At 54.7% G+C, this 23,737-nt stretch overlaps 1 protein-coding gene across 1 annotated transcript in view; it reads left to right on the top strand.

Moving 5' to 3' along the window:
* Positions 1-6,992: 6,992 nt before the first annotated feature.
* PEPD (peptidase D) overlaps positions 6,993-23,737 on the top strand; it is a 109,687-nt gene continuing 92,942 nt past the window's right edge. Inside the window, exons 1-4 of the mRNA XM_081030403.1 lie at positions 6,993-7,040; positions 14,208-14,391; positions 16,332-16,459; positions 23,490-23,553. Of these exons, the coding sequence (XP_080886529.1) occupies positions 7,024-7,040; positions 14,208-14,391; positions 16,332-16,459; positions 23,490-23,553 (393 nt within the window). The 5' untranslated portion in view covers positions 6,993-7,023. The remainder of the gene's footprint in view (positions 7,041-14,207; positions 14,392-16,331; positions 16,460-23,489; positions 23,554-23,737) is intronic.

Here is a 23,737-nt window from a genome sequence, read left to right as displayed (position 1 = left end):
ACATGGTGCTGAGAAAAAAATCAAGGTCCCTGCAGCCTTCTCGGAGCTAAAGCCAGGCTGGACTCTAGGCAGAGGTGAGATGAAGGTCACACTTTCTCCTCAGGGCCCTACAGAAGTGCTGCTGGTGCCTTGCATCTCCCCAAGTTCCTGTGAAAACAGCTGTGGGGGAGAAAGAAACTTTCTTCTACCCTCCTAACATTCTTTAAGCTGGTCTGATAACTAAATCAACGTGAGACTGATTAACAAGAGAAAATAACCAGATTTCATGATATACATTGTTATGGGAACCTCACATACATGACACAGTCAGAGACCCCACATATAGGACAGGTTCAGAGAAAGAAAGGTAAAATGGGGGTATAAATGACATTCTGAGCTCAGGGTGAGGTAAGGCACCTTGAGGCTTTAAAGGGAAGGAAGGTCATGCGCAGGATGATAAGAGCAGATGTTCAGTAATTAGGAGCTTATCCTGCCCTATAGATAGGTCATAAAAAGTTATTTCTGGTAATAACTCTTTTTATGGGCATGGTCCCTAATTAAATTCTTCAAGGGAGAGGTAAAAGTTTCTCGTGAGCCTTCAGGGTCTCTCCATTTCCTTCAGTTCAAAATCATTCACATGCCAAAGTGCTATATCTTGGGGAGGTCTATTCTGCACCCTTTCACAGCCCCCGTGGTGTCTGCCCCCAGCCTCCTCTCTGGGGTGGTAGACCCAGGCTCTCCTCCTTCTGCTCTGCACCTGGCACAACCAACAACCCAATGTAATGGATCATGGTGTGATCAAAAAAATACGGTAAATGTTTAAATTTTAAAAAGTAAAAGACACATTGCCATTAATCCCCCTCAAAATATTCCCTCTCACTTCGAACACACTTATCCCATCGTTCTTGCCACTTTCTGAAGCAGTTCTGGAAGTCCTCTTCCCTGAGTGTCTTTAATTGCGCTGTTGTGGCGGCCTCCATGTCCTGAATCATTTTGACTTTGGGGAAGAGCCAGAAGTCTCACGGTGCCAGATCCGGGGAATAAAGTGGATGAGGACACCCCATAATGTTTTTATTTGACAGAAATTGCCCTACCAGAAGCGATGCGTGACACAGAGTGTTGTCATGATGGAGGATGATTTATGGCACACTTTTTTTTAAATTAAAGTTTATTGGGGTGACAGTTGTTAGTAAAGTTACATCGGTTTCAGGTGTACAATTCTGTAATGATTTATGGCACACTTTAAAACACACCTCTGAACCGTAGCTCACACCTGACTGATTGCCTCGAACAAGTTGGAACTTGATACACGCAGAGTTACTAAGGTTCCACACACCACTTCCCATACTGAAAATCCTGCCTTTCTGTCGGATGGCACTCGGCTGCAGCATTCACTGTATCTTGAGATCATATATTGTAGCTCAGGATTCTGGGGCCAACTCTGCCGGTCTCTACTGGACTCATTCATGGGTCTGCGGTCAGCCATCAGGTTGGCCAGAGGCTGATAATCTAGGCTGGCATCACCTGTGTGTCTGATGGTTGGCAGGCTGTTGAAGAGGTGTCTTATACTCTAGGCATTTTACACTACTGGTAGGCTAGCAAGGGCTTCTTCACATGGGCAGGGCTCCCAAGCATGGCCAGAGCGTCAGCCCCAGCGGGTGAACACCTTCAAGGACCTCTACTTTTGCTAATGTCCCATTATTCAAAGTGAGTCACGTGGTCACCCCGATTCAAGGGCTGATGAAATAGACTCCACTTCTGAATGGGAGGGGCTGCAACATCACAAAGCAAAGATATGGACACAGCAGGGAGAAGAATTTGAGGCCAATTTTGCAATCTATTATATGTCCCTAACCGCTCTCACAAACCTCCTTGCAGACCCTCTTCCCTATGTGCAAATTCACACCCATATGCAGAGCCCTGTGGGCTGAAGCTCCAGGCTGGGCCAGAGCCCCTAGATGCAGCCAGGACCCTCCCTCCACCCCCCACCCCCTACTCTGCAGCCTTCTCCACTCACTCTTGTTTCTTTTCAGCAGCTCTTCATTTGCCTGAACACCAGCTCACATGCAGGGAACCCCAGGGCTGGCTCGAGGTGGTCAGGCAACCCCCAGACCCTGCCAGTCCTCTTGAAGGGAGTGATCACTGACCACTTTGGCTTAGGGCAATGGACCGACCGCTTTGTGTCAAAGTTGCTTTGTAGGTGGGCAGGGCTGAGAGTGACCTCACAGGGCATCTCTCTTACCTCCATCTCTCTTACCTCGGGATTAAGGGTCCTGGTCCTTTCCCTCTGCCCTACTTCTCATATGACCACTAAAGTAAGGATGACGGTCATCACGAGCCAGGGGCTGTGCTAAGTGTCTCATGGGACCATCCCATCCAATCTCCTCATCACAGTCTGTGGGATTTCATGAAGGACTGAAAGCATCCTCTTTAAAATGCCAGTCTGGCATGAACCCATGAGAGGGGCGGTTGTGAATGTCAGCAGAAACATCAGAGACACTTAGTAGCTTGGAGCTGGGCAGAGGGAGAGTCCCTCCCCTCGGGGAGATTTCTTTCCAGGACACAAGTCACAGAACGAAATTCCCCTGCTCTGGGATTTTACACTCACACTTTTGAAATTAGGAGTTTCATTCTTTCTCACCAAGATCTTGAAATGTGGTAATAAAGTTACACCAATGAATAGTCCTGCACAACATGGGGAATTTAATAAAGGTGAAAGCAATAAAAGGTGGGGAGTCCAGCCGCTCCACACTGATACAACTAAGATTCGTAAGAAATAAAAGTAATTATCACCTGCCCAACCTGGCCAGCCCACTCCACGTGCGCGGGAGAAAAACATTTCAGAACTTTATTTCCTATATTGAATGTCGATAATTGGATGTATTTATAAGTCTCTCTGGAAGAAAACAGCTTGTGATTTCAAGATGAGAAAACAGTCTTCCAAACAGTGAAAAACAATATATTCCCCATTTTCACACACACACACATACACACACACACACACACAAAGAGCTTGTTTCTGTTGATGTTTTTAAGGTGCTGTTGGAATGATTTGCCTTTCTGAAGGCACCGTTCCATTTCTCATCTTAAATTGCCTCGTAGACTCTGGCTAAGCACTCAGCAGGGACCACTTCATCTGAGGCAGTGACGGGGCTTCCTAGGGAGGGCCCCTGTGCTGCTGCCCGCCTCGCTCCTGCAGAAAAATGGAGACCCAGGCTGGCTGGGCAGAGGGAAGAAGGGCAGGAGGAATGTGATATGATATGGGGCTCCTCTGGGGGGCTGACGGTCGGTGCTTACAGCTGTGGTGTGGTCCTGGAGGAAGGAGCAGGCCACGCCGGCCTTAGGACTGGGAGAACGATGGCTGTCACTGCTGACATTGCAAAGGCAGAAGGCTGGGATCCGCCAGAGCCATGATGGAGAGGCAGCTTTCCAGGCATTTCATTTCTATCACGCTCCTTCCTTTCCCACTTGGGAAGAGGTCGGGCTAGAATATGCCACCCCCACCCCCATCTGACAGTCCACACACCCACACCCCTCCATCTTTCTGTTCAGTCTATTTGGTGCTGGTTTTCTGAGCCCAGTCTTCTATTTTCAGCAAAAGCAAACAAGCAATCACAAAAACCCCAAATGACAAACCCTGTGAGGTTTCACCACCTGAGGCTGGGGCCCCCATGAGGTTGGTACAGAATTTCTTACTGGCTCTTTTCAGATCTGTCTTCAACCCTCCTGAGCTCTCCCACCCAAGACATAGACCTGGACCCCACTGCTTTCCTGCTCAGAATCCCTCACAACTCCCCACTCATCACAGGAGGAAATAGGAACATGCACTCCTGCTCTCAGCCCTCCCGGATGGGGACTCCTTGGGGGCAAAACTGAGGGCTCCTCTTCTGCCCCCACATCTCCAGGGCAGGGTCTAGGCTCTAACCCCTAACAGCGTGGGTAGTCACAGAGTGGCTCCATGGGGGACAGCTCAGTAGCCAGGGGGAGAGTCAGCATGTAGACCACCTCCAGTGTGGTTCCACGGAGACTTCCAGAAGACCAGAGTCCTTGGTGTGCAGCAGAGAATGGATGGGGCCCAAGTTACGGCTCTTCCAGGGACACCCCTGCGAGGCCCCAAGGGTGGCTCATGACTCAGAGTCTGGAGGGTTGCCACCTCTGGGCCTGCCATCTCCAGGCAGCCAGCTGTGAGCAGTGGCCAGGGAGCTGCAAGAACGTGTGTCTAGATTGAGGGGTGTGAGCAGAGCAGGGAAACCTGGCAGGATACAGTATCACAGGGACAAAGGGAGCCACAGGAGCTCAAAGGAGGCCTTCTGGGGACCAAGTTTCTCTTGGGTCTCTGGCTAGGGCAGGGCACATCTGGAGAGTTATGATGCTCTGGCTGCTGGGTCCGCTGAGCATAAACACCTCCAGCCACTTGTAGGTCACTAGAGGGGACGCCGTTTCAGCCAAGGGCCTGTGACCTCGAAGGTGACACCACATGAGGCTTTAGTGTGCTGCCTGGTGAACTCTCTCGCTGATTTACACACTCTCGCTCCAACTCTCTAAAATCAATCTTTCCCCAATTGCCTTCTGGCTCCCAGCAGTGTCCAGGGTCTGCCCTGCATGAGTAACTATACAATCTTCTCCCACTCTCAGGGCCACTTCTCCTGGAGCCCCTGCCAGAGCTCTAATGGGGAGGGGGAAAGGTGGAGGGAGACAACCCTGCCAGAGCTTCTGATACCGAGAGGTAAGGGGTGGGGGCAGCCCTCTGTGCCAGGCTCATGTAACACTGGCAGGACAGGCTCATAGTCCAGACGGGCCTGGGTGGGTAGGAGTCACGGGCTGGGCCCTCCCTATTACAGCTTACAAACAAGGATGCTTCACTCAGTTGGTAGATGCCCTCTCCCTATTAGTTTGTGGATGTTTAGGATAATTCTTTTTCACATTAAACACTCAGAGTTGGCAGTTAGCTTAATTTTGACATTTTTTATGTCAAAAGAAATGGTGGGGTGGGTGATGAGGGTAAAGGGGATCAAATATATGGTGATGGAAGGAGAACTGACTCTGGGTGGTGAACACACAATGGGATTTATAGACGATGTAATACAGAATTGTACACCTGAAATCTATGTAAATTTACTAACAATTGTCACCCCAATAAATTTAAAAAAAAAGGAAAAAAAAGAGAAAGAAATGGTGGAGGAGCTGAGATTAGATGGGGGCAGGTTTTCCCTATGAGTACGAAAAATGCATTCTGCTTACTGTTGGTTATTTTTAAAAAGTGTCCCATATTAAGGAGTTGGGTCTCTTTAGCTGAAGGTGGAGCAAATACTTAATGGGGAGGGGGGGGCTCAAGTCCTTAAGAACAGAGGACCAGGTAGTGGGGTGTAGGTCCTTGTGCCTTTGCTCTCCTCCATGGACACTGGCAAGATGGCCAACAGACCCTCTGGAGTCCTGTCCGGAGTATAGAGACCCCTGAGAGTTGCTATGTGTAGTGGGAAGGGGGAGGCAGGCTGGGGGCCCCCTCCTCCATCACCTCTCCTTGATCTTACCTGGGTCTGTCTGGATGTGCCACCTTCCTCCTCACAGCTGTGGCCTTTTTGGCTGTGCCATGGGCTAAAGGTGCCTTGGTGTTTGCTTAGGAAACCCTGCAGCAGCCCCCTGAGCTGGGTACCATTAGTTCTCACCTGACAGATGAAGAAACCAGGGATAGTGCTGGGATTTGAAGTGGCCAGGCTGTGCCACCCACCTTGCTTACGGTCTCCTCCCTCTATTTAAGGAGCCTACTCTGTTCCCAGCTTTGTGGGGACAAACAGCTGCTCTTTCTCCATCTCATAGCCTCTGATACCCCCCACCCTCCAGCCCAGCCATGGTGACCCAAATTCTTGTCTTGACAAAGAAACAAGTGGTACCCCAAACCCAAGCCCTTCAACCAGAAGCTACTTTCAGTTTTGAGATAGCCCCAGGGGCATGCGCTGGCACTCACTTTTTGTCCACACACATCTGCACACACTCTTGTGGCCCAGGACCCCAGGGGTACCCACCCCCAGCCTTGGGCCCCTTTTCTTCACAGAGCCAGTGTGGGTCATTATTCAGGGGTGTGACTGACTGCGTGAGCTCAGCCTCTGTGTGAGCTCAGGCTAGTTACCAACCTCTCTGGGCCTCAGTATAATGGCGATCAGAACGGAGCCTACCTTAATAGGGCTGTTTTGAGGATTCAATGAGCTAACAGTTGCAAAGGATTAGGGCGCAGTAAGTGCTCTGTACCTGATGGCAGCAGTGTTAGTATTACTGTTATTCTAAGGTGTGTGGAGCCCAGGTTGTTCTCCTGGAACAGCTGTTTCCCATTCCCTGCACTCAACACTAGTGCCCAGCAGAGCGGAGGGGCATGCCCTCTGGTAGATTCTCCCTCCTGAAATGTGCCCTTCATGTGCCCACTTGTCCCCAGAGATCCTCACTGGGCTCCCTGCCTCGAGGTCTTTCTTTATCCTGCAGTTGAGGGAGCGTGGAAAGGTCCTACGAGACCTAACTCCTCAGTCCCATTTTCAACGCCCTGCAGGATCTGATCCTTGCTTACCTCTAAGACCACACCTCTCACGTCCACACCACACCCTTGCACCCGAACGCTGAACTTTTCGATTACTCCAAGTGCCCTGGCCTTTGCTCAAGCCATTTCCCTTCTTAAGCAAAAGCTGTTACCTGTGCCCCACCCTAGATTGGGTCGGAGGCTCCCTCTCCCATGGTGTATTTTGCAGGGCTGGCTGAGACGCCAGGTCGAGGGCCGAATCGAGGTATCCCCTGCCTAGGGACACACCTTCCTATTCTGGAGAGGCTTCTGCAACCCCACCCGGGCCCCGCCCCTCGCCTGCACCCAGAAGCCTGCGAGCAGATGCCTAGATTTATTCTTCTCTCCCGCCAGGGCTCCGCCCCTCCGGTCCAGAGGGGCCGGACGCTGGAAGGGGCGGTGCGGGGACTCCCGGCCCCGCGCAGACCACGCCCCCTTCTGCAAAACCCAGCCGGGCTCAGCTGACGCCACACTTCACGTGACGCCGGAGCCGGGCAAGCATGGCGACGGCCACCCGGTGAGTGTTGCTCCAGTCCCTGACCCTCGCCTGGAGGCGCAGGGAGGGATCCTGAGCGTCCGGTCTGGACAGTGGGTGCGCGGGGTGACCGTGGGCAGAGCGCTTGTTCATTCAGGGCGGTTGGCTGCGCGCTCCGAGTCGGCGTCCGCGCTGTGCCCGCAGCTCACCTCCCCGCTGCCCACGGGTCCTCCGACCCGCTTGATGCGGCATCCCCACTGTGGGACCGACGTGGGGGCTCAGGTCGACACGCGCGTTCACGGCCACGACCTCAGATGGGAAGGCGGCGTTGCCAGGGTGCCAGGGCGCTCCAGGCAGGAGGCAGTGGTTTGAGATGGACTTGGAATCCCCTCCCTAGCGGGGCACTTGCCCACTTCCGTCTGGGTCCACATGTCACCTCCTCAGAGGAGCCTTCCCTAAGCCCCTGTCGTACTCTTTGTAGCCCCTCTCACTATATGATAAACTATATAGTACATTTATTTTCATTTGTTTCTTGTCTTCGCATTGAGAACGTAAGATCAGGGCCTTCCTCTGGTTCACTGCTGGGTCTCACTAGTACAGTGCTTTGCACACATAATTCTGCTGCGGGAAAGAATGGGTGAGTGGTCCTAGTGGGAGAAAGTAGGAACAGATGGGCTCACTGACGCGTTGGAAAGTGTCCCAGATGAGGGGACATTTGAGCAAAGGTTGAGAGTTCAGAGTGTTCTAGGGACAGGGCAGAGGGGGGTGCCTTCCTGTGCTGGAGGGCGTGGTGCCCCAGATGGCTTCTCCAGACTTTGAGGGGCTGGAGCCCTCAAAGGGTTTTAATGTGCTCAGATCTGCTTTTTAGATGATGGCTCCCTTGGGCTGTCTGTGAGGTCTGGAGGAGGTCCAATACTGGGAACAGTGTGAAGGGTACTGGTAGAGAGGGAGCCCTGCCCCAGATGTGAGGCTGGGAGCAGATCAGAATGGGGGACCTGGTGGTCTGATTGAACCTTTCTTTTTGGGAGGTGGAGAGAATAGCAACACAAAAAAGGGGCCTCCTCCATTGGCCCTCCAGGTTGGGATAGCTTAGGGCATACAAATCAAACATTTAGTGGGCACCTGCTGTATTCCACGAACAGTACTGGGCCTTCCCTTAGGTGCTCATGGAACACTGGGGCAGATGGACACACAGACTCTGTCATCTATCTGCCTTCCTCTGGTCTTGGTGTGTGCCACGGAGGCGCAGGGGTTCTGAGTTCAGGGGAGAGTGTGGGTAGGCTTCACCTGCTGGACAACATTTGTGCTAGTCCTTGAGCACCCCTCACACAGAGCACGGTGCACGCAAAGTCCCAGGTGAGTGTCAAGGAACCCAAGGTGAGATCCTTGAACCTAGCCTGTGACCCTGTCTTAAAGAGCAGAGTGAGCAGTAGGTATAGACCAGTATTTAAATGTGGGTCTATTACCCTTAGATCTGAGCTGGCCAGTTGGTCACACGGAGTTCAGAGGCTGCATTTGGATTCAGGGCTCCATGCTGGTCTGAAGCTTGCTGCTTTCCTGAAGGTACAGAGGAGCCAAGCTGGTGATTGAATGAGCCAGAAACCGGACGAATCCTGGAAGGAGGGCTCTTGTAGTAAAGCTGATGGTGTGGGCAAGGGGGTAAAACAGAGTGACAGAGGTCTTCTAGAGACGTGTTTTTGGAAGGGAGACCTGATAGGTGCAGGGAGAGTCCAGAGCCCGACAGGGCCTCCTTGGCAAGAGTCATCCCATGCTGGTAGCAGGCTGCCATGCTGGACACTTTAAGCCTGAGATCGAGTCCAAGCATCTTCCATAAGGGGAGGAAGTTTTGAGTGTGTTTCCAGCAAAGCTCAGCGGCCGGCTGCACACACAGGACAGATCAGCGTGTCAAGCATACTGGACACCACACCATAGTCATGGCCACAGGAGTTGTACCAGAGCTTGAGCCATGCTGTTCCCCTGGGGAGGCTGTGAGAGTCCTGGGTGACTGGGGTGTGCTCCATGTGATTTGGGGAGCAGTGCAAGCCCTAAGGTAGCACCTCAGATTCAACTAGAAGCTCGAACTGCTGCCCTGGGGAATGTGTCAGCGTTTATCCTGCTCTGTCCTACCAGCCTGGGCAGAGACTTCAAGTCTGAGACAGAGGGTCCCACAGCCCCCGCCCCTATCCCACGTCACTTGGTGGGAGGGAGCCCTGCCTTCTCCTTCAGCCACGCCTTGAGCTTTCCATGGACAGAGATAAGCCTTCTCTGCTGCAGCCAGACCTGCCTGCGTCTGCTCGCCCACGTGACTTTTTCCTTTCTCTTCTTCGCTTTGCCCATTCACCTGCTGGCCCTGGAGTGCCCTCGTCCTCTAACATAATTGTTCACATACTTGCAGGCCCAGCTCAGATGGTTCCTGTTCTAGAAGCCTTTCCCGAGCCCCCTCCCTCTGATTTCAAGTAAAGACTTCCTGCTCAGAGCTCCAGAGAGTCCTAGTTTTTCCCGCTGGCAGGATGCTTTGCCATATTTGCACACCTGCCCATCGTCGTTGGGTGAGGGCTTACTGCCCTTCATGCCTCTGCTGGCATCCTTGGAGCCAAGAAACCGGTCCAGTTTGTATCCAGAGCCATGTGGCCACCCTGTGATTGGTGTTGGGTGACATGGTGCCAGATGAAGTCCAAGAGGGATTTACTCTAAATTAGTCCAACATGCCATCCCGCTTTCTAGGAGGCTCTCAGTGAGTTGTGAGTGGGAGGGGAACAGAATTCTGAGTAGGATGAAGAAGTATCTTTAATTCTTTAACTGAATGTGTCCCAGGGAGCAGCTATCCAGAGAGCCTTTGCCCAGTGAGAAGCAGCAGGTGAGCTGCCCTGGGTGTGTACCTGTTGGCTCATAGGTCACTCTGAAGTCAGCATTCTTTCTGTAGAGAAAGCACCTGGAGGGGTCAGGTTCTGGTTTAAAGCCCGTCTCCACCCTGATGTGAACCTTGTACTCCTGGAGAAGAGGCATCAGGCTGACCCTGGGGGTGGGTCTGTGGGAGGCAGGCTGGCCATTGAGTGCCCCTTTGCCCTCCCTGGCCCTTCCACGGCCTGGTCCTGATTCCACACAGCCCTCTCTCAGTCCCTGTGTGGCTTAGACCCCCTGACCCTCCTCTGGAGGGAGGAAGGCAGGGTGGGAGATATTGACCAGCTGCTGAGAGGGCCCTGCAGCCAAGGTGAGCAAGTCGGACTCACTGACAGCCAGCCAGTGGGCTTGGTGCCAGGCCAGAGCTGGAGGCTGAGGGTGAGGCAGCAGCCTGCTCCTTGGCAGCAGGGTCCCATCCAGCCGTGGCGTCACGTTCTAGGGCAGAAACCTTGTCCTTATCTGTGCCATGGACTGCGTGGCCATCAGTGAGAGCTTCGCACCCTTCTCAGCATAATGTTTGTCAATGCGTGAGAGAAAATATAGAGGATTACAAGGAAAACCAGTTATATTGCAATACAGTTATCAAAATGTTAAAAAATGAATGTGTGGTATAGTAATGTCTGCTTCTTTATTAACACGTTCAGGAATAAAAAAGCAGCAGGTCTAATAACCACCTTCATTTTGAAGAGTGAGAGCAGGAGTGATATTTTGAGATATTGTGACATCAGTAGTGTGATATAAAAATACCTGTGATTTCTGGTGGTGACAGATTCACACACTGCTGGTCCTGTTGCGGTTAGTTGCTTACGTTAATAAGTGAAGAAAATGTAAATTTGAATGAGAGGTTAGAGAAAATAAATGTATAATTTTTTTCCATCCAAGTAGATGGAGTCCCTAAATTCTATGCGTGAATCCCCAGGGGTTCATGTTCCTTGGGTGAGAGCCCCACAGGGAATCACTGAGGGCAAAGGATGGGGTGGCTTAGTACCAGTTTGGGAGGATGGGGACAATTTGGGAGCACGGGGATGGGTTGCGGGGGGGCAGCAGGATCACACCTTTCCTGGGGGCTGCCCCACTCCTGGGCACTGGCTGCTTCCTGGGCCCTGGTGGTTGGCAGGGGGCGAGCTGGCCTGTGGGGGCCAGGGCTTATTCTGTGTGGCTCTTTGATGCCCTGGGATTGTTGCCCTGCAGCCCTTGCTGTCTTCCCTGGCATTGCCTGTACCCTGCGCTGCCTGCGGGAAAGCAGGCCTGATTACACTGGGACTTGGGGATGACCTGGTTTTTGGCTTTTAAATCCCGGGTGCCAATTAACAAAACTGCCACCAGAAACCAGCTGAATATGTTTTACCAGTGCTGCTTTTGCTCAACTCGCAGCGAGACGTCACCTGCATTGGCTCTGGGCCCAACATTCTCTTTGGGGGTTTGGTTTATGCCACAAGAACTCAAAGGGGCATATCTTTATAAACCTTTATTCAGGGCTGCCCTGCAGTAAAGAGTCACTGCAGCACAGCAGCCTGCCTGGTGGCTCGGGCTGGGCTGCCCTTTTCTGTTCTGGCTGAGCCCTACGGAGGATTAGGCAATATTGTCAATTTTTCTCTTAGTAGCAGCAGACACTCGTAGAGAAGGTGCCTTATCAAGTTTCTGGTCTTGACCTGGGCTGCTTGGCCCTTGGGCCAGAAGGGACCAGTCTGGGTGCCCTGAGGGATTTAGGTCTCTCCGAAGGTCCTAGACAAGAGGAAGCCCAGCCCTTCCAGGTGGGGGCATGGTGGCAGGCCCAGTGGAGCTGGCACCTGGTGTGTTCGGGGAGGGAGGCTGAGCAGGCCAGGAGTGGTGGAGTGTGAGGTGGGCAGGGCTGGGCTCTGCAGGCCGAGGTTAGGCATTTTCAGCCCGTTGTGCTGTGGCGGCCTCTCCGATCTGGGCGCCTTCTCAGCAGTGCCTTGCTGTTGTTACCTCTGTGCTGTGAGGGAGTCTGTAGAGACGAGGTTCTCCCCTGTACCCACCCCACTTCACAGGCTTTGCTAAGTGAGGGGAAAGAGGTGAGGCGAGCTGTCACCTCTGCCCTTTCATCCTTGTGGCCGAGCCTGGCAGGAAAGTGGCCCAACGAGCCCTGGCCCCTTGTGTCCACCCTCCTGGGAGGGTGAGTGAGGGCCCATGCCGGGAAGGGGAGGGGAGGGAGACTCGAATCCTGTCAGTATGTGGAGGCTGTGCACGACCTCTCCACCCTTCCTGGCCAGGCTGGGCTTGGGGTTCTGCTTCCTGCCCTGCTGGGGCTCATGTGGCAGCTGTGTGTGTGGCTCTACGTTGTGACCGTTGTTCATTTAGCAAATATTTCTTGAGCCCTGCTGTGTGGTGAGCAGGGTGCAGGCATGGGGCACAGCAGCGACAGAGTAGACCCAGGTGTCTGTCTGCACAGGGCTTACCCTCTGGGGCAGAGGTGGACCTCACCACGAGCCCCAGGAAACACAGGCTGCATTTGTGGTGGCAGGGGAACGTGTCCTTGCAGCCAGGGACCTGGCTGAGCCTCACCTAGGGAGGTGACTGAGGGTGTCCTCCCTGGCCCCCCACCTCCTCCATTCCCCCCCCGTCTCCTGCGGTGCCTCCCCCTGGTTAAACCCACCTGGATGCCAGAGGCAGGGAGCATGCTGATGAAATCCTCAGGCCCTGGGCACAGAGCAGGGGACAGTGGAGGAAACCTAGCCCAGTGCAGGGGAGAGAGCTGAAAGTTTAGAGGGAAGCCAGGTACAACCATCCTGAGATGGTGGCATTGGAGCCAAGATGCATGGAAGTGGCCCTGGCTCTGAGGGTCCCATGGCCAGGTGAATACAGGAGGTGCCCCAGGCCTTTCTGAGGGCATAGTGCCGTGAGAGAAGGTTCCATCTGCCTGGCTGGGCTCTCACTGCAGCCCCAGGTAGAGCCCTCTCTCTCTAACACCAGCTCTGGGCTGTTCTGTCTTCCTCAACCTCTGTGCCCACCTTCCCTCTGGTCGGACAGCACCTGCCTAACTCCACTCCTCCTCCACCCCCTGGGCCCACCACCCCCTGCTGGGGTGGGCCCAGCCCTTCCTTCTTACACTGTCATTCAGCACCTTTAGGTGCTGGGAAGGAGGCAAGGTGCCTACCTTCCTGGAGCTTACATTTAACCTGGGGAGACAACAGTCAAGTCAACATGTAATGTTAGGCAGTGATCGTAGTCAAGAGGAATGAAGAGCGTAGGGATAGGGTGGGGTGGATTGAAGAGAGCATGGGTGGCGAGGACATGGGGACAGGGGGCTTGGGTGACTCTTCAGAGGGTATTTACTACTAGACTGCTGCAGGAACTTGAACGTCAAGGGGACTGTTTTTTTTTATTTTTCAAAAGACAGGTGAGATTCTTTCATATATGTCTGGATGCTGAGAATGATCCTGAGAGGGGAAAATTGATGCTGGAGCAATGCAGGGAATAGATATGGGGATGGGCAGGCCTTATCCAGGTGGAGGAGAAGCCTCAGGTGGCGGCAGGTGGGGTTTAGGGAGTGGGTGCTAGGAGGATAAGCTGTGTTTTCTTAGTGGAAAGGGAAGCCATTATGAGGGTGGGGGGAGACACCCACCTGCTCTGCTAGGCCTGGCTCTGCCCAGCCTCTAGTGAGGCCTCAGCAGCTCACCCCTTGCTGGCTGCTCTCCTCAAGGTCAGCACCCCTAGGCTGCCACTCACAGGCTCATCTCGCCATGCTACTCCCTTGGTCACTCGGCACATACTCTGCAGGCTGGGCTGGCGCTGGGTGCCCTGGGTGTGTGTGTGTGTGTGTGTGTGTGTGTGTGTGTGTGTGTGTGTGTGTGTGTTGAGTGTGTGTGTTGAGTGTCCCAGCCAAGTGAGGGTCTGCCAGGTCTGTGACTTGCAGAGAAGATAGGAGCATGCAGGGATCCAGTGTTGTCTGGGCCAGGTCATGCATTTTTCGCAAGGATGGTCAGCACCTTGAAGGCAGGAGTTGAGAGAATACGTCTCCAAACCATTACAGCCTTTCCCTCCACAGGCTTCACCTGCCCACTGAAGAAACAGACCCAAGCTGTCCCTATGCTGCCTTGTGGCCTTGTGGCCCATACCTGTACCCCTGATACCAGGGGTATCAGGGCAGGCTGTGGTCGACAAGCCTCTGAGGTCCACGGGTGGCCTGGTGAGGGTCACAAGCAGGCTGAGCTTGGACCAGCTTGCCATGGGCTAAGGGGGGTCTCATGGCCAGCTCGGCCCTCTGGTCATGTCAGACCAAGAGTGGTGGATATACTTGGCGGTGCTAACAGGCCTGTGTGGCGGTGTGTGCTCATGTCTTTGCAGACCTTCCTTTTGGCTGGGGAACGAAACCCTGAAGGTACCCATGGCGCTCTTTGCCCTGAACAGGCGGCGCCTGTGTGAGCGTCTGCGAAGGAACCCAGCCGTGCAGGCCTCCTCTCTTGTGCTGCTGCAGGGCGGGGAGGAGACACAGCGCTACTGCACTGACACGGGGGTTGTGTTCCGCCAGGTGAGCCCACCCCAGCAGCTTCCCACACCTCCCAGTGTGCACTGGGCCTCCTGTGAGCTGTCTGCCCTCCGCTAGGATCCAGCCTGATGGGCCTCGGGCAGCTTTGCTCCCTGGAGGGCCCTGAAGAGGTTCTCCAGATAGGCCAGGGCTTGGGGCCCAGGGAGCCCACACTGGCTGGGCGCAGAGCTGGCACCAGCCGTTGTCAGCTCTCTCAGGTGCAAGTACAGGAGGATGCTATTCCTGGGAGAGCAAGCAGGCAAAGCTTCACAGAGGAGGCAGCATCAGGTGTGGTCCCTAAAGGCCATGGTGAATTCTGACAGGTGGAGCTGGGGGTCGGTGTTCCAGGTAGGGGGATGGCATCCACAGGAGTGGGTGGCAGAAGATGGGCCGGGCAGCCCATAGCCAGAGAGAGGTGCTGATGGGGAGGGCTCCGCAGCAAGGCAGACGGGGGCTGCAGAGGTCCGGGAGGAGACGCCTGGTGCTGAGCAGGGTGCTGAGCAGGAGTCGGAGGCACGGGCATTCATCCTGGCTGGGCCAATGGTGACCCTGTGAGCCTCACTGTGCTTTGGTTTCCTCACCTGGGAAGTGGTCCAGGGGCTTCTTGAGGTTCTGCAAGCATGTCGGGTGGCAGGTGGCCCAGCTGTAGGAAGCCACCCTGGATGGGGTGGCCTCGACTGAGAATTGCTGGCGTCACTCAGTTCCCAAGAATAAGAACAAAGACACTGGACAGAGGGCGACACGGAGAAAACCAGGGAGGCCCTGGGCTGGCCCCACCCTTGTTGACCCTAGCATTGTACCCACTTCATAGATGAGGAAACAGACTCCGAGGGTGGAGCTGGGATTAATTAGAACCCCACCTCCCGACTCCAAATCCGGTGTTCTCTTCTCCTTCCTGCCATGCCCACAGCTGGGGCGTGACACAGTGGGGACTCTAGAACCCTATGTTCTTGGGCAGGCAAAGCCTAGGGGACACGGCCGTCCAGCATCCAGGTCAGGGAGCGGAGTGTGGTGAGGAGGTGGCAAGGCGTGGCCTCCCCAGCTGGACTGTTCACCCCACAGGGCACAGATCGACTAGCTGACATCTCTGCCGAGAGCCATTGCAGTGTTTTTTACTGAAAGCGCCTCCTGCTGGAAGGCTTCTCTCTGCCTCTTTGTTCCAGCGGCCTCAAGCCCGCAGTCCCCTGGTTCTAGAGACATGGAGGTCTAAATAAGCTTTTTCTGACGAGTCTTGATGCCTCTTGAGGTTTACGTATTCTGTGGTTTAAAAACCGATCTCCTAAATTCAGCTGTTGGCTCCCTTACTGATGTGCTGCAAGGTTAATTTTAGAAGAGAACCTCCTCCTCTTGATACCTTTATAAAGTTATTGTAGCTCACTGTTTATTGCAAAACACTGAAGTCATGAGCTTCCCCGGGGGTGGGAGGAGGAAGTAAGAAGTCCCAAAAGGAGGAATCCATTTCCGTGCAGGTGTCTAGCTTGGGTGTCTAATTCAAGGTGGCATCTTGCCTGCCTGCGGGCAGTAGGAACTGCAGAGAGATGTGGGTGGCAGAGAGGTATGGGCAGGGCTGAGCCAGACCTGTAGTGCTCGTGGGCACCCATGTGCCCTACGTGTCCTATCAAGGGCCTAAGGGTTATGGTTAGTGAGCTGGGTCTGGGGCTCGTGCATGAAACCCACGTCATCAGAGAATACTCAAAGCGGCATGAGAGCCAGGCTGCCCCGGCCAAATCCTGGAAGGAAGAGACAGGCAGGCTGGAGTGGGGGGCAGAGTGCTGAGGTGGAGGGCTGTGTGAGGCTGAGGGTCAGTCTCTCAGGACGGCGGGCCTGACTGACTCTCGGGGGTGTAGGAAGGCAGGTGTTTGGTCAGCTGCCCCACCTCCCTCCTTGCCCCTCATGTTTCTGTCCTGCCGACTGGGTAACGACGGTCCTTGTTCCCACCACAGGAGTCCTTCTTTCACTGGGCATTCGGTGTCACCGAGCCAGACTGCTACGGCGTGATTGACATTGACACTGGAAAGTCGACCCTGTTTGTGCCCAGGCTTCCTGCCAGCCATGCCACCTGGATGGGAAAGTAAGGAGCAGTCCGGGCGGTGTGACTTTGCCTGCTGACTGCTGGCTGGCAGGGGGGTGCGGTGGGGCTGGGAGCGGTGATGCAGGGCCCGGGCTGTGGGTGGCAAGGAGGGAAAGGGTAGCAACAGGGAGCCGCCAGGGCCATTGATGGCCTGTTCTAGGCCAGAGCCCTGTACCCTTGGTTGGGAAGGGGTGTCAGAGCCAGAGCGATACACTGTGGGCATGTGTGCTTGGAGGTACTATTTATTAATCTTGAAATCTGGGATTCCCAGCTTTGTGAAAATGGCTGAGGGCGTGGCCCCACTGGATCCGCTCTCCCGCATGGCACCCATGGGAGGTGGCCCTGCCTTGGGAGTGGAAGGATTTGGCTCGTAATGGGGAGGGTTACCCCGGGCCCTTCTCTGAATCTCATCATTAACCACAGGGCTTCACTAGATGCCTGCTGTGTGCCTGCCTCTGCAGTAAGTTCCACGGAGCCACAGATACAGGTTCTGCCTCAGTTGGCTCACCTGTGAGATGGGGTAGCGCCGTGTGAGAAGTGTGGGACCAGAGGCCTGGGCCTTGCTGAGATGCCCCTTCCCCATCATGTGTGGCACCTGCCAGCTCCAGGGCCCTTAGCTGTGTCCACCTGTCCCGGGAGCGGTTCCTGCCTATTCAGAGGGGCTGAAGCAGAATCGATACTTAACTGGGGTGCTTGAGGTGATCAGAGGGTCCTGCTAAGTGCTTACCACCTTCTAGTGTGTCATTTCTGCCTGGAGAGTGATTATTCTGGGCGAATGTATAGATTTCAGCCTTCGCTGCCTAGTGTCCCTGACTGCTCATCTCAGGTGGGCTGGCTGGTCTGTGGCTGATTTGAACGACCAGGTACCCGACTGCTGCTGGGACTTGCTCTGCGCCAAGGGCCAGGCAGGCCCCGTGATCTGCCTCTGCTTCAGGTGCCACCTTCCCCACCGGCCCTTCAGTGCCAACCCCATAGCCTCTTGTCGGCCTGCCATGTATCTCTTCTGCCATCCTCGGGTGAGGAGTTCGGCCTCACAGTTGTGCTCTGAGCCCTCTTGGTCGGATGCCTGGCCCTGGCCCTCAGTCTTTAGCTTTGCTATAAACAGGTGGCTTTAGGCAGAATTGGCAGCACAAGAGAAGCAGGCGGGTTTTCCTGGCAACGTGCTCACCTAGCTCGGTCCTGGGGAGTGGACGGGCCCATCCAGCTGGCCTTTGGGGTGTATGTCCGGGTGGCCACTTCCGTTTTGGCCTCTCAGAGGCCCCTGGGGCGGATGGCATACATGTTTCTGTGTACTGAGCAGGTTTGCACTGGCCTCCTTGCTTGCATTAGGTTGGGTGGGCACTGGAAGTTCTGCTGCCTCCTTCCCAGAGGGAGGGACAGGGCATTGGGCATAGCTGAGCAGTGCGCAGTGAGAGCCGCCAGACTCCATACTGCCCCGGGCCTGGGTGGGATGTGGAGGGGGCTTGGAGGACGCCTCCTAGGTAGACTGCTCACTTTGCCAGAGTGCGTCTTATGCCTGCAGAGAAATTGGCCTCAGGTTTGGCCTGGGGAAGGCTCTGCTCCGTCCTTTCATAGGGGCCCCTCCTCCTCCTAGATCAGCACATCCAGGCCTGGAGACCTGGGTGTCCCTGGGAAGGTGGCTCCTGCCTCACCCAGCTCTTGCCTCTCCATCCTGTTGTGACCTTTGGCAGCAACCTTTATTCTGGCCCGGGCTGAATCCTTAACGACCTCTGTTTTTAAGAGGAAATGTGCTCGGCGTGGTGGCTTGGCAGAGGGATCCTCACCCGAGGGCTCCGCCATTGTCTCCTGCAAGCCTGGCTCCCCGCTGTGTCCTTCCCCTTTCTCTGCTCTGGTGTGACTGTCTCCTCTTCTCATGAGCCTTGGGGACAGAGGGTGTGATGGTAACAGGGCCCTGGCGAAGGGCTTCGTTGTTTGGGGCTGGAGTTGGGGGGTGGCCCATCTGATTGTGTGTGGCTGTTTCTAGACGTTCTCATAATCAATAGAGCTGGGGAGGCGTGAGGCTGATGGGATTACCTGGCCTTTGTAATCAAAACCCACCAGACGGAGCATTTGACCTTCAGCTCCTCAGCTTCCTTTTGAGTCTCTATCTGATGACTTTTGAACGTCCATCTGGCAGATAAAATTGCCCAGGGAAACAACACCCCCATCTGCAGGTCTGCTACTTCCTGTGTAAATGCCTATCTTGTTGTCACGGCCGGCCGGCCGCAGGTGCTGGGGGATCTGTGGGCAGCCTGGTCTCCAGCCTGTTCCTCACTCCAGGCCTTTTTTTGGGACAGGAAGGTAGTAGCTTCAAATTTGTTTCTCATTTGGAGTCTTTGCTTACAAAAAGTCTGGTGCCTTTCTGCTGTGAAAATATTCCCCATCATTCCCCATCAGCAGGCTTAGCTGATGGCAGCTTTGACTGCTGGGATGTCAGGTTCCCTGAGCAGGCCGGAAAAACAGGCTGGGCAGTTTCAGTGCCCATAGAGGGGGAGCGATTTTGGGTGAAGTCGGGGGGAACCCTCTTAGAGCCTTTGCGGCTTGGCGGTGTCCTGCTCCCGTCCCTGAGGCCTCAGGCTTGGAGCTTGAGACAGTGAGCCTGGCCCGAGGTTTGTAGGGAGGTGGGTGCTGCTCCACTAAAGGGCACTGCCCAGGAGTGGTGTGAGTGGTTTTGCTCCAGGCCTGAGGCCCCACTTTTGTTTGATATGGGAACTGGTGTGTGTGAGTGTATGTGTGTGTGTGTGTGTGTGTGTGTGTGTGTGTCACAGGGGTGGTGCGTGTGTGGGTGGTTTTTCACAGCCACTGACCCCCGCCCCATACATACACCTGGGTCACTGAAGGTGCCTCAGCCTGTCCGGTGGCCTTGCCCCGGCTCCCTCTGTCTTCTGGGAGGGCACATGGGGCACTAATGGGGACACAGGTCGTCATGAAGAGGGATGAAGGAATTCCTTTGGCTCTTACCCCAGGTGGTTTGGTGGGATCCTGGTCTCGGGCAGCCCAAGGCCTGGGCAGCCATTTGCTAGGATCCTCAGTTGGGAGCCCCTTCTGGGCCCTGCTGACCACAGACAGGCCTCCTTTTGATCAGCTCTCCTTCTAGAACCACAGGCTCCCCCACTGCCTGGCCTCTCTGAGAAGTGCTGCCGTGCCATCTGCTCATGGGAGTGGTCCTGAGGAGCTGGCACCTGCATGACTTTGGAGAAGTCTTCTGACACGTTTATAGCATCTTGAAAAGCCTGCTGACCACCATTCTGGAGCTAGTGCCCAGCGTTGTGCGGTGAATAGAATGAAAGGCAACGACATCGTTTGTAGCTGAAGGCAGGCCCTGGCCACTGGAAATGGATGATGACTGTTGTAATTTCGCTGTTACTTATTCAGTAACCGCGTGCAGGTGGTCAGCTACCCAGCAAAACCTGCACTAGGAAATTTCATTTTCGAGAGGGCTCCATCATGTCTGCACCGTGGACATTAATGGAATGTCTCCTTCCCGCTGGAGGCCCTGCACATGTGTTGGCACTCACTGCATTAGCCCTGACCCTGAGTTCTGGGAAAGGCCTCCTCTAGCTCATGCCAGGCCCAGCCGCTGGTGGAGAAGGCCTAGATGGGCTGGGTGCCCGGACTCTGGCTCCATCTGGAGGACTCGAACCCCTTTGGGTGGTTCCCTCCTTCCTCTTTCCCACCAACGCTGTCCCTCCCATTTGAAAGGAGAGTTTCTGGGGTGCGGTTAGCTTCACTGCTGAGCGACCCTCTCCTGTGCCAGCCGCTTCTATTCAGATCTCTCATATGACAGGATCTGGCATGAGCTGCCCTGCTGGACCCTAAACTGCAAACGGGCAGGGTGGTGTGGCCACCACCAGCCTGGCCCTGTGACCTCTCCGGCCAGCTCTACAGGGCTCACGTGGACGTGCCACTCCTTCTCCCGTCAGCTCCAACAAAATCATAGCGGCTGAGCCGCCAGTAGATGGCTTGACATGGCATTATCCTTTAGGGTGACATTTAAATGATTTTTACTATAATTAGCTCTAAACCATAAAAAATAAGTACTATTTGAACTTAATTATCTCTGCCCTTTAGAAAAGAATGACACGCGAAGTGCCTAAAAAGATGCTCACAGCTTTTCAGGTTGTGTTTGTCAGATGGATATTCCTGTTGAGAACCAGGCCTGTAGCTAGTTGGGCAGTTTTGGCCCTTGAGGCCCCACGTGTACTCCGTGTGTCATCTGAGCTCACTGAGGAAGACAAAGGGCGTTTGGTGGGGTGGCACCTGCACTCCCTTCCTCCTTGACATCAGGGTAGCAGCAGCAGGCTCTCCTGTGCTGGCCCTTGGCGCTCTTTGGCTCCCGGGGCAAGTGGAATGGCTTGTGGCTGGTAGGTAAAAGGTGGACAGTAGGGCACACAGCCCTCGGGCCACCTGCAGATCACAACTGCCTTGAGCTGCGCTCGCCTTTGCCCCCTCTGCCCCCCACCTCCTCCGGTCCTACATTCTTATGACCTTGACTTCAAGCTGAGCACACCAAGATGTTCCCAGGTCTCAGTCCTCTGCTGGGGCCTACGAGACTCCCAGGCAGTGTGGGCAGGAACACGTCTCCTGGGGCATCCCTCGGCAGGGTGCCTTAGATGAGCTGGGAGAGTTAGGGTCCCTGTTGGGATTGGAGGTGAAAAGGTCAGTGCCCAGGCAAATGGCCGAGGTGTCCCTCTGTAGGGAGCATTCAAGGCTGGCCTTGAAAGCAGATCCTTGGCACTTCCCGAATCTTTTCAGAGTTTGCTTTTGATGCCTGTCACAGCTGGAGGTGATGAAGTGACTGGGGACCAGAGGTGGGTTGGGGACCTGCCGAGGACACAGGGTGTTTGTCCTGGAGCTGGGGCAGTCAGAGTGGATATGGTGATGCTGCTGATGGCCCTGCCTCTTGCCCTTCTGGCATGTGCTTTTGTGCACAGCTGCAGGGTCAACTCAGTGCTGAGAGTGTCACCCTTTAGAAGCAAAAGGTCAGCGAGCTTTCAGTGGTAAGTCCTGGAGTCAGGGTCTCCAGTGTCCAGATGAGGTGCATATCATCAGTTCATGTCCTGACGCTTCAGGCACTACTGATGGAGGCGCCAGACTTTGGCCATTTAACTTTTTTTTTTTTTTTTTAAGATTTTATTGGGGAAGGGTTTTATAGTTTAAGTTAAGGATTTTATTGGGGAAGGGTTTTATAGTTAAGTTAAGGATTTTATTGGGGAACAGTGTGTACTTCCAGGCCTTTTTTCCAAGTCAAGTTGTTGTCCTTTCCATCTTAGTTGTGGAGGGTGCCGTTCAGCTTCAAGTTGTTGTCCTTTCAGTCTTAGTTGTGGAGGACGCAGCTCAGCTCCAGTTGCCAGTTGCCATTTCTAGTTGCAGGGGGCCCACCCACCATCCCTTGCGGGAGTCGAACCAGCAACCTTGTGGTTGAGAGCCCACGCTCTAACCAACTGAGCCATCTGGGAGGCAGCTCAGCTCAAAGTGCCATGTTCAATCTTAGTTGCAGGGGACGCTGCCCACCATCCCTTGCGGGACTCGAGGAATTGAACTGGCAACCTTGTGGTTGAGAGCCCACTGGCCCATGTGGGAATCGAACCAGCAGCCTTCGGAGTTAGGAGCACAGAGTTCCAACCGCCTGAGCCACTGGGCCAGCCCTGGCCATTTAACTTTTGAGTTCTATCTCAACCATGGAAGCTAATGTGCCTGGATTGTGCAAATTTAATTATCAGCTGGAGCTTCACACCCATTGCCTATGTCAGAGAAGCCAAAAGGGAGATAGATAAAAGAGCGTCCGGGGTCCCTGAGCAGCCCACTGCAGTGAGGCAGTCGTCTCCTAGGCCTGGCTCATTGTATATGGTGGTGAGCTCCCTGCTACTGGTCCCCGAGGCCCACCCATCTGTCCCGGGTCCATGTTCTGTGCTTGCGGGCCACACTCCAGTCTGGGACACTTGTTTGGGTGGAGAGGGAAATGATGCAGGGCTCAGAGAGGGGAGAGGGGATTCTACTTCCTGGGCAGTGGTGTCTGAGTGTGTCTCAAAGACATCGGAGTCTCAAAGGCCCATGGAGCTCCTTCTTCAAAGTTGTCATGTCCGACTCCCGAAGGGCTCTCCCTCCCATGTCCCCTCTGAGTCTTCCCAGGTACACTGGGGAATCTTCACCCCCGTCATCTGCCCACCCTTGAGCGCCCAGGAAGCACATCTGAAAACCATCTGCTAGTTTCCCCTGAGGCTGCTTTCAGCTCCAACACTTGGTGACTAGAATACCATGCGATCATAAGCAGGACGGGGTAAATGCGCCCGTGCTGACATGGTGCCCAGGAGTGGGACGGTGAGGGACGTCATGTTTGTGCGTCACTAGACTTGGCTTGCAGCAGCCACCCCACCCCGCCATGCGGCTAGTGCACCTCCTCATGGGAGCCTTGTCACCAGCCGTGACACTGACTCATCCCCCCACCAAGAGGCTGGGGTTGGGGTGGTGCTTGCTGGACCCAGCCGGAACCCCGCTCAGCACAGCCATGACCAGGAGCCCTTTGTGAGATGGGCAAGGGCTGCTCAACTTCCTCTGCCCTGTGTCTCTGTCTTCTCACTGGCTGATTTTTCAGGGCTGATGAGTAAGCTTGAATGTTTCTCATCACAGTGAGTAATACTGATATTGAATTCTTTAAAATGTTAAATTTTTAACTTTCCTTTAAAGAGGCTCCATGGGAGTCTGGGAGGCAGCTTATTTCATGCCCAAAGGGTGAGGGATACCAGCTGGCTGCCTGGTGGGCTCTCACTGGCAGTGGAGGGAGAAGGCCTGTCTGCAGTGCCTTGTCCCGGGTGGCCAGGGTCATGAACTCTGAGGAGGAGTGGAGGTCAGAGGGGTTCAGCGGTCACTCCGTGGCTCAGTGCCCTTTTTCCCTGAATCTGTGTTGGGTAGACCTGCTTGGTACCCAGTGCCAATGGGGCAGGGATGGGCCTGGGGCTTCGTGGCCTGGGCTTGGGGGCAGGAGGGCAGCCAAACCCTGACCCTGGTGTTCCCTGTGCTTTTTTTTGAGGATCCATCCCAAGGAGCACTTCAAGGAGAAGTATGCCATGGATGACGTCCAGTACGCAGACGAGGTCAGTAGTGGCCGCCCCTCTTCTGAGCAGCTCAGGGCTCCCAGTCATCCCTCTGCTCTGGATGCCCTCTCCTACCACTGCCATAACCTGGCTGGACGTCCCAGGGTGCCTGCCACCTCCCAACCACCAGCCTCTCGGGAGTGCCCTCCTTTGAGAGAGCAAGCTGGAAACATGTACCTCAGTC

This window comes from Rhinolophus hipposideros, assembly GCF_964194185.1.
Source record: "Rhinolophus hipposideros genome assembly, chromosome: 21".
Taxonomy (NCBI): domain Eukaryota; kingdom Metazoa; phylum Chordata; class Mammalia; order Chiroptera; family Rhinolophidae; genus Rhinolophus; species Rhinolophus hipposideros.
The sequence above is the reverse complement of the archived record's forward strand: the minus strand, read 5'-3'. Positions and strand labels throughout refer to the sequence as shown.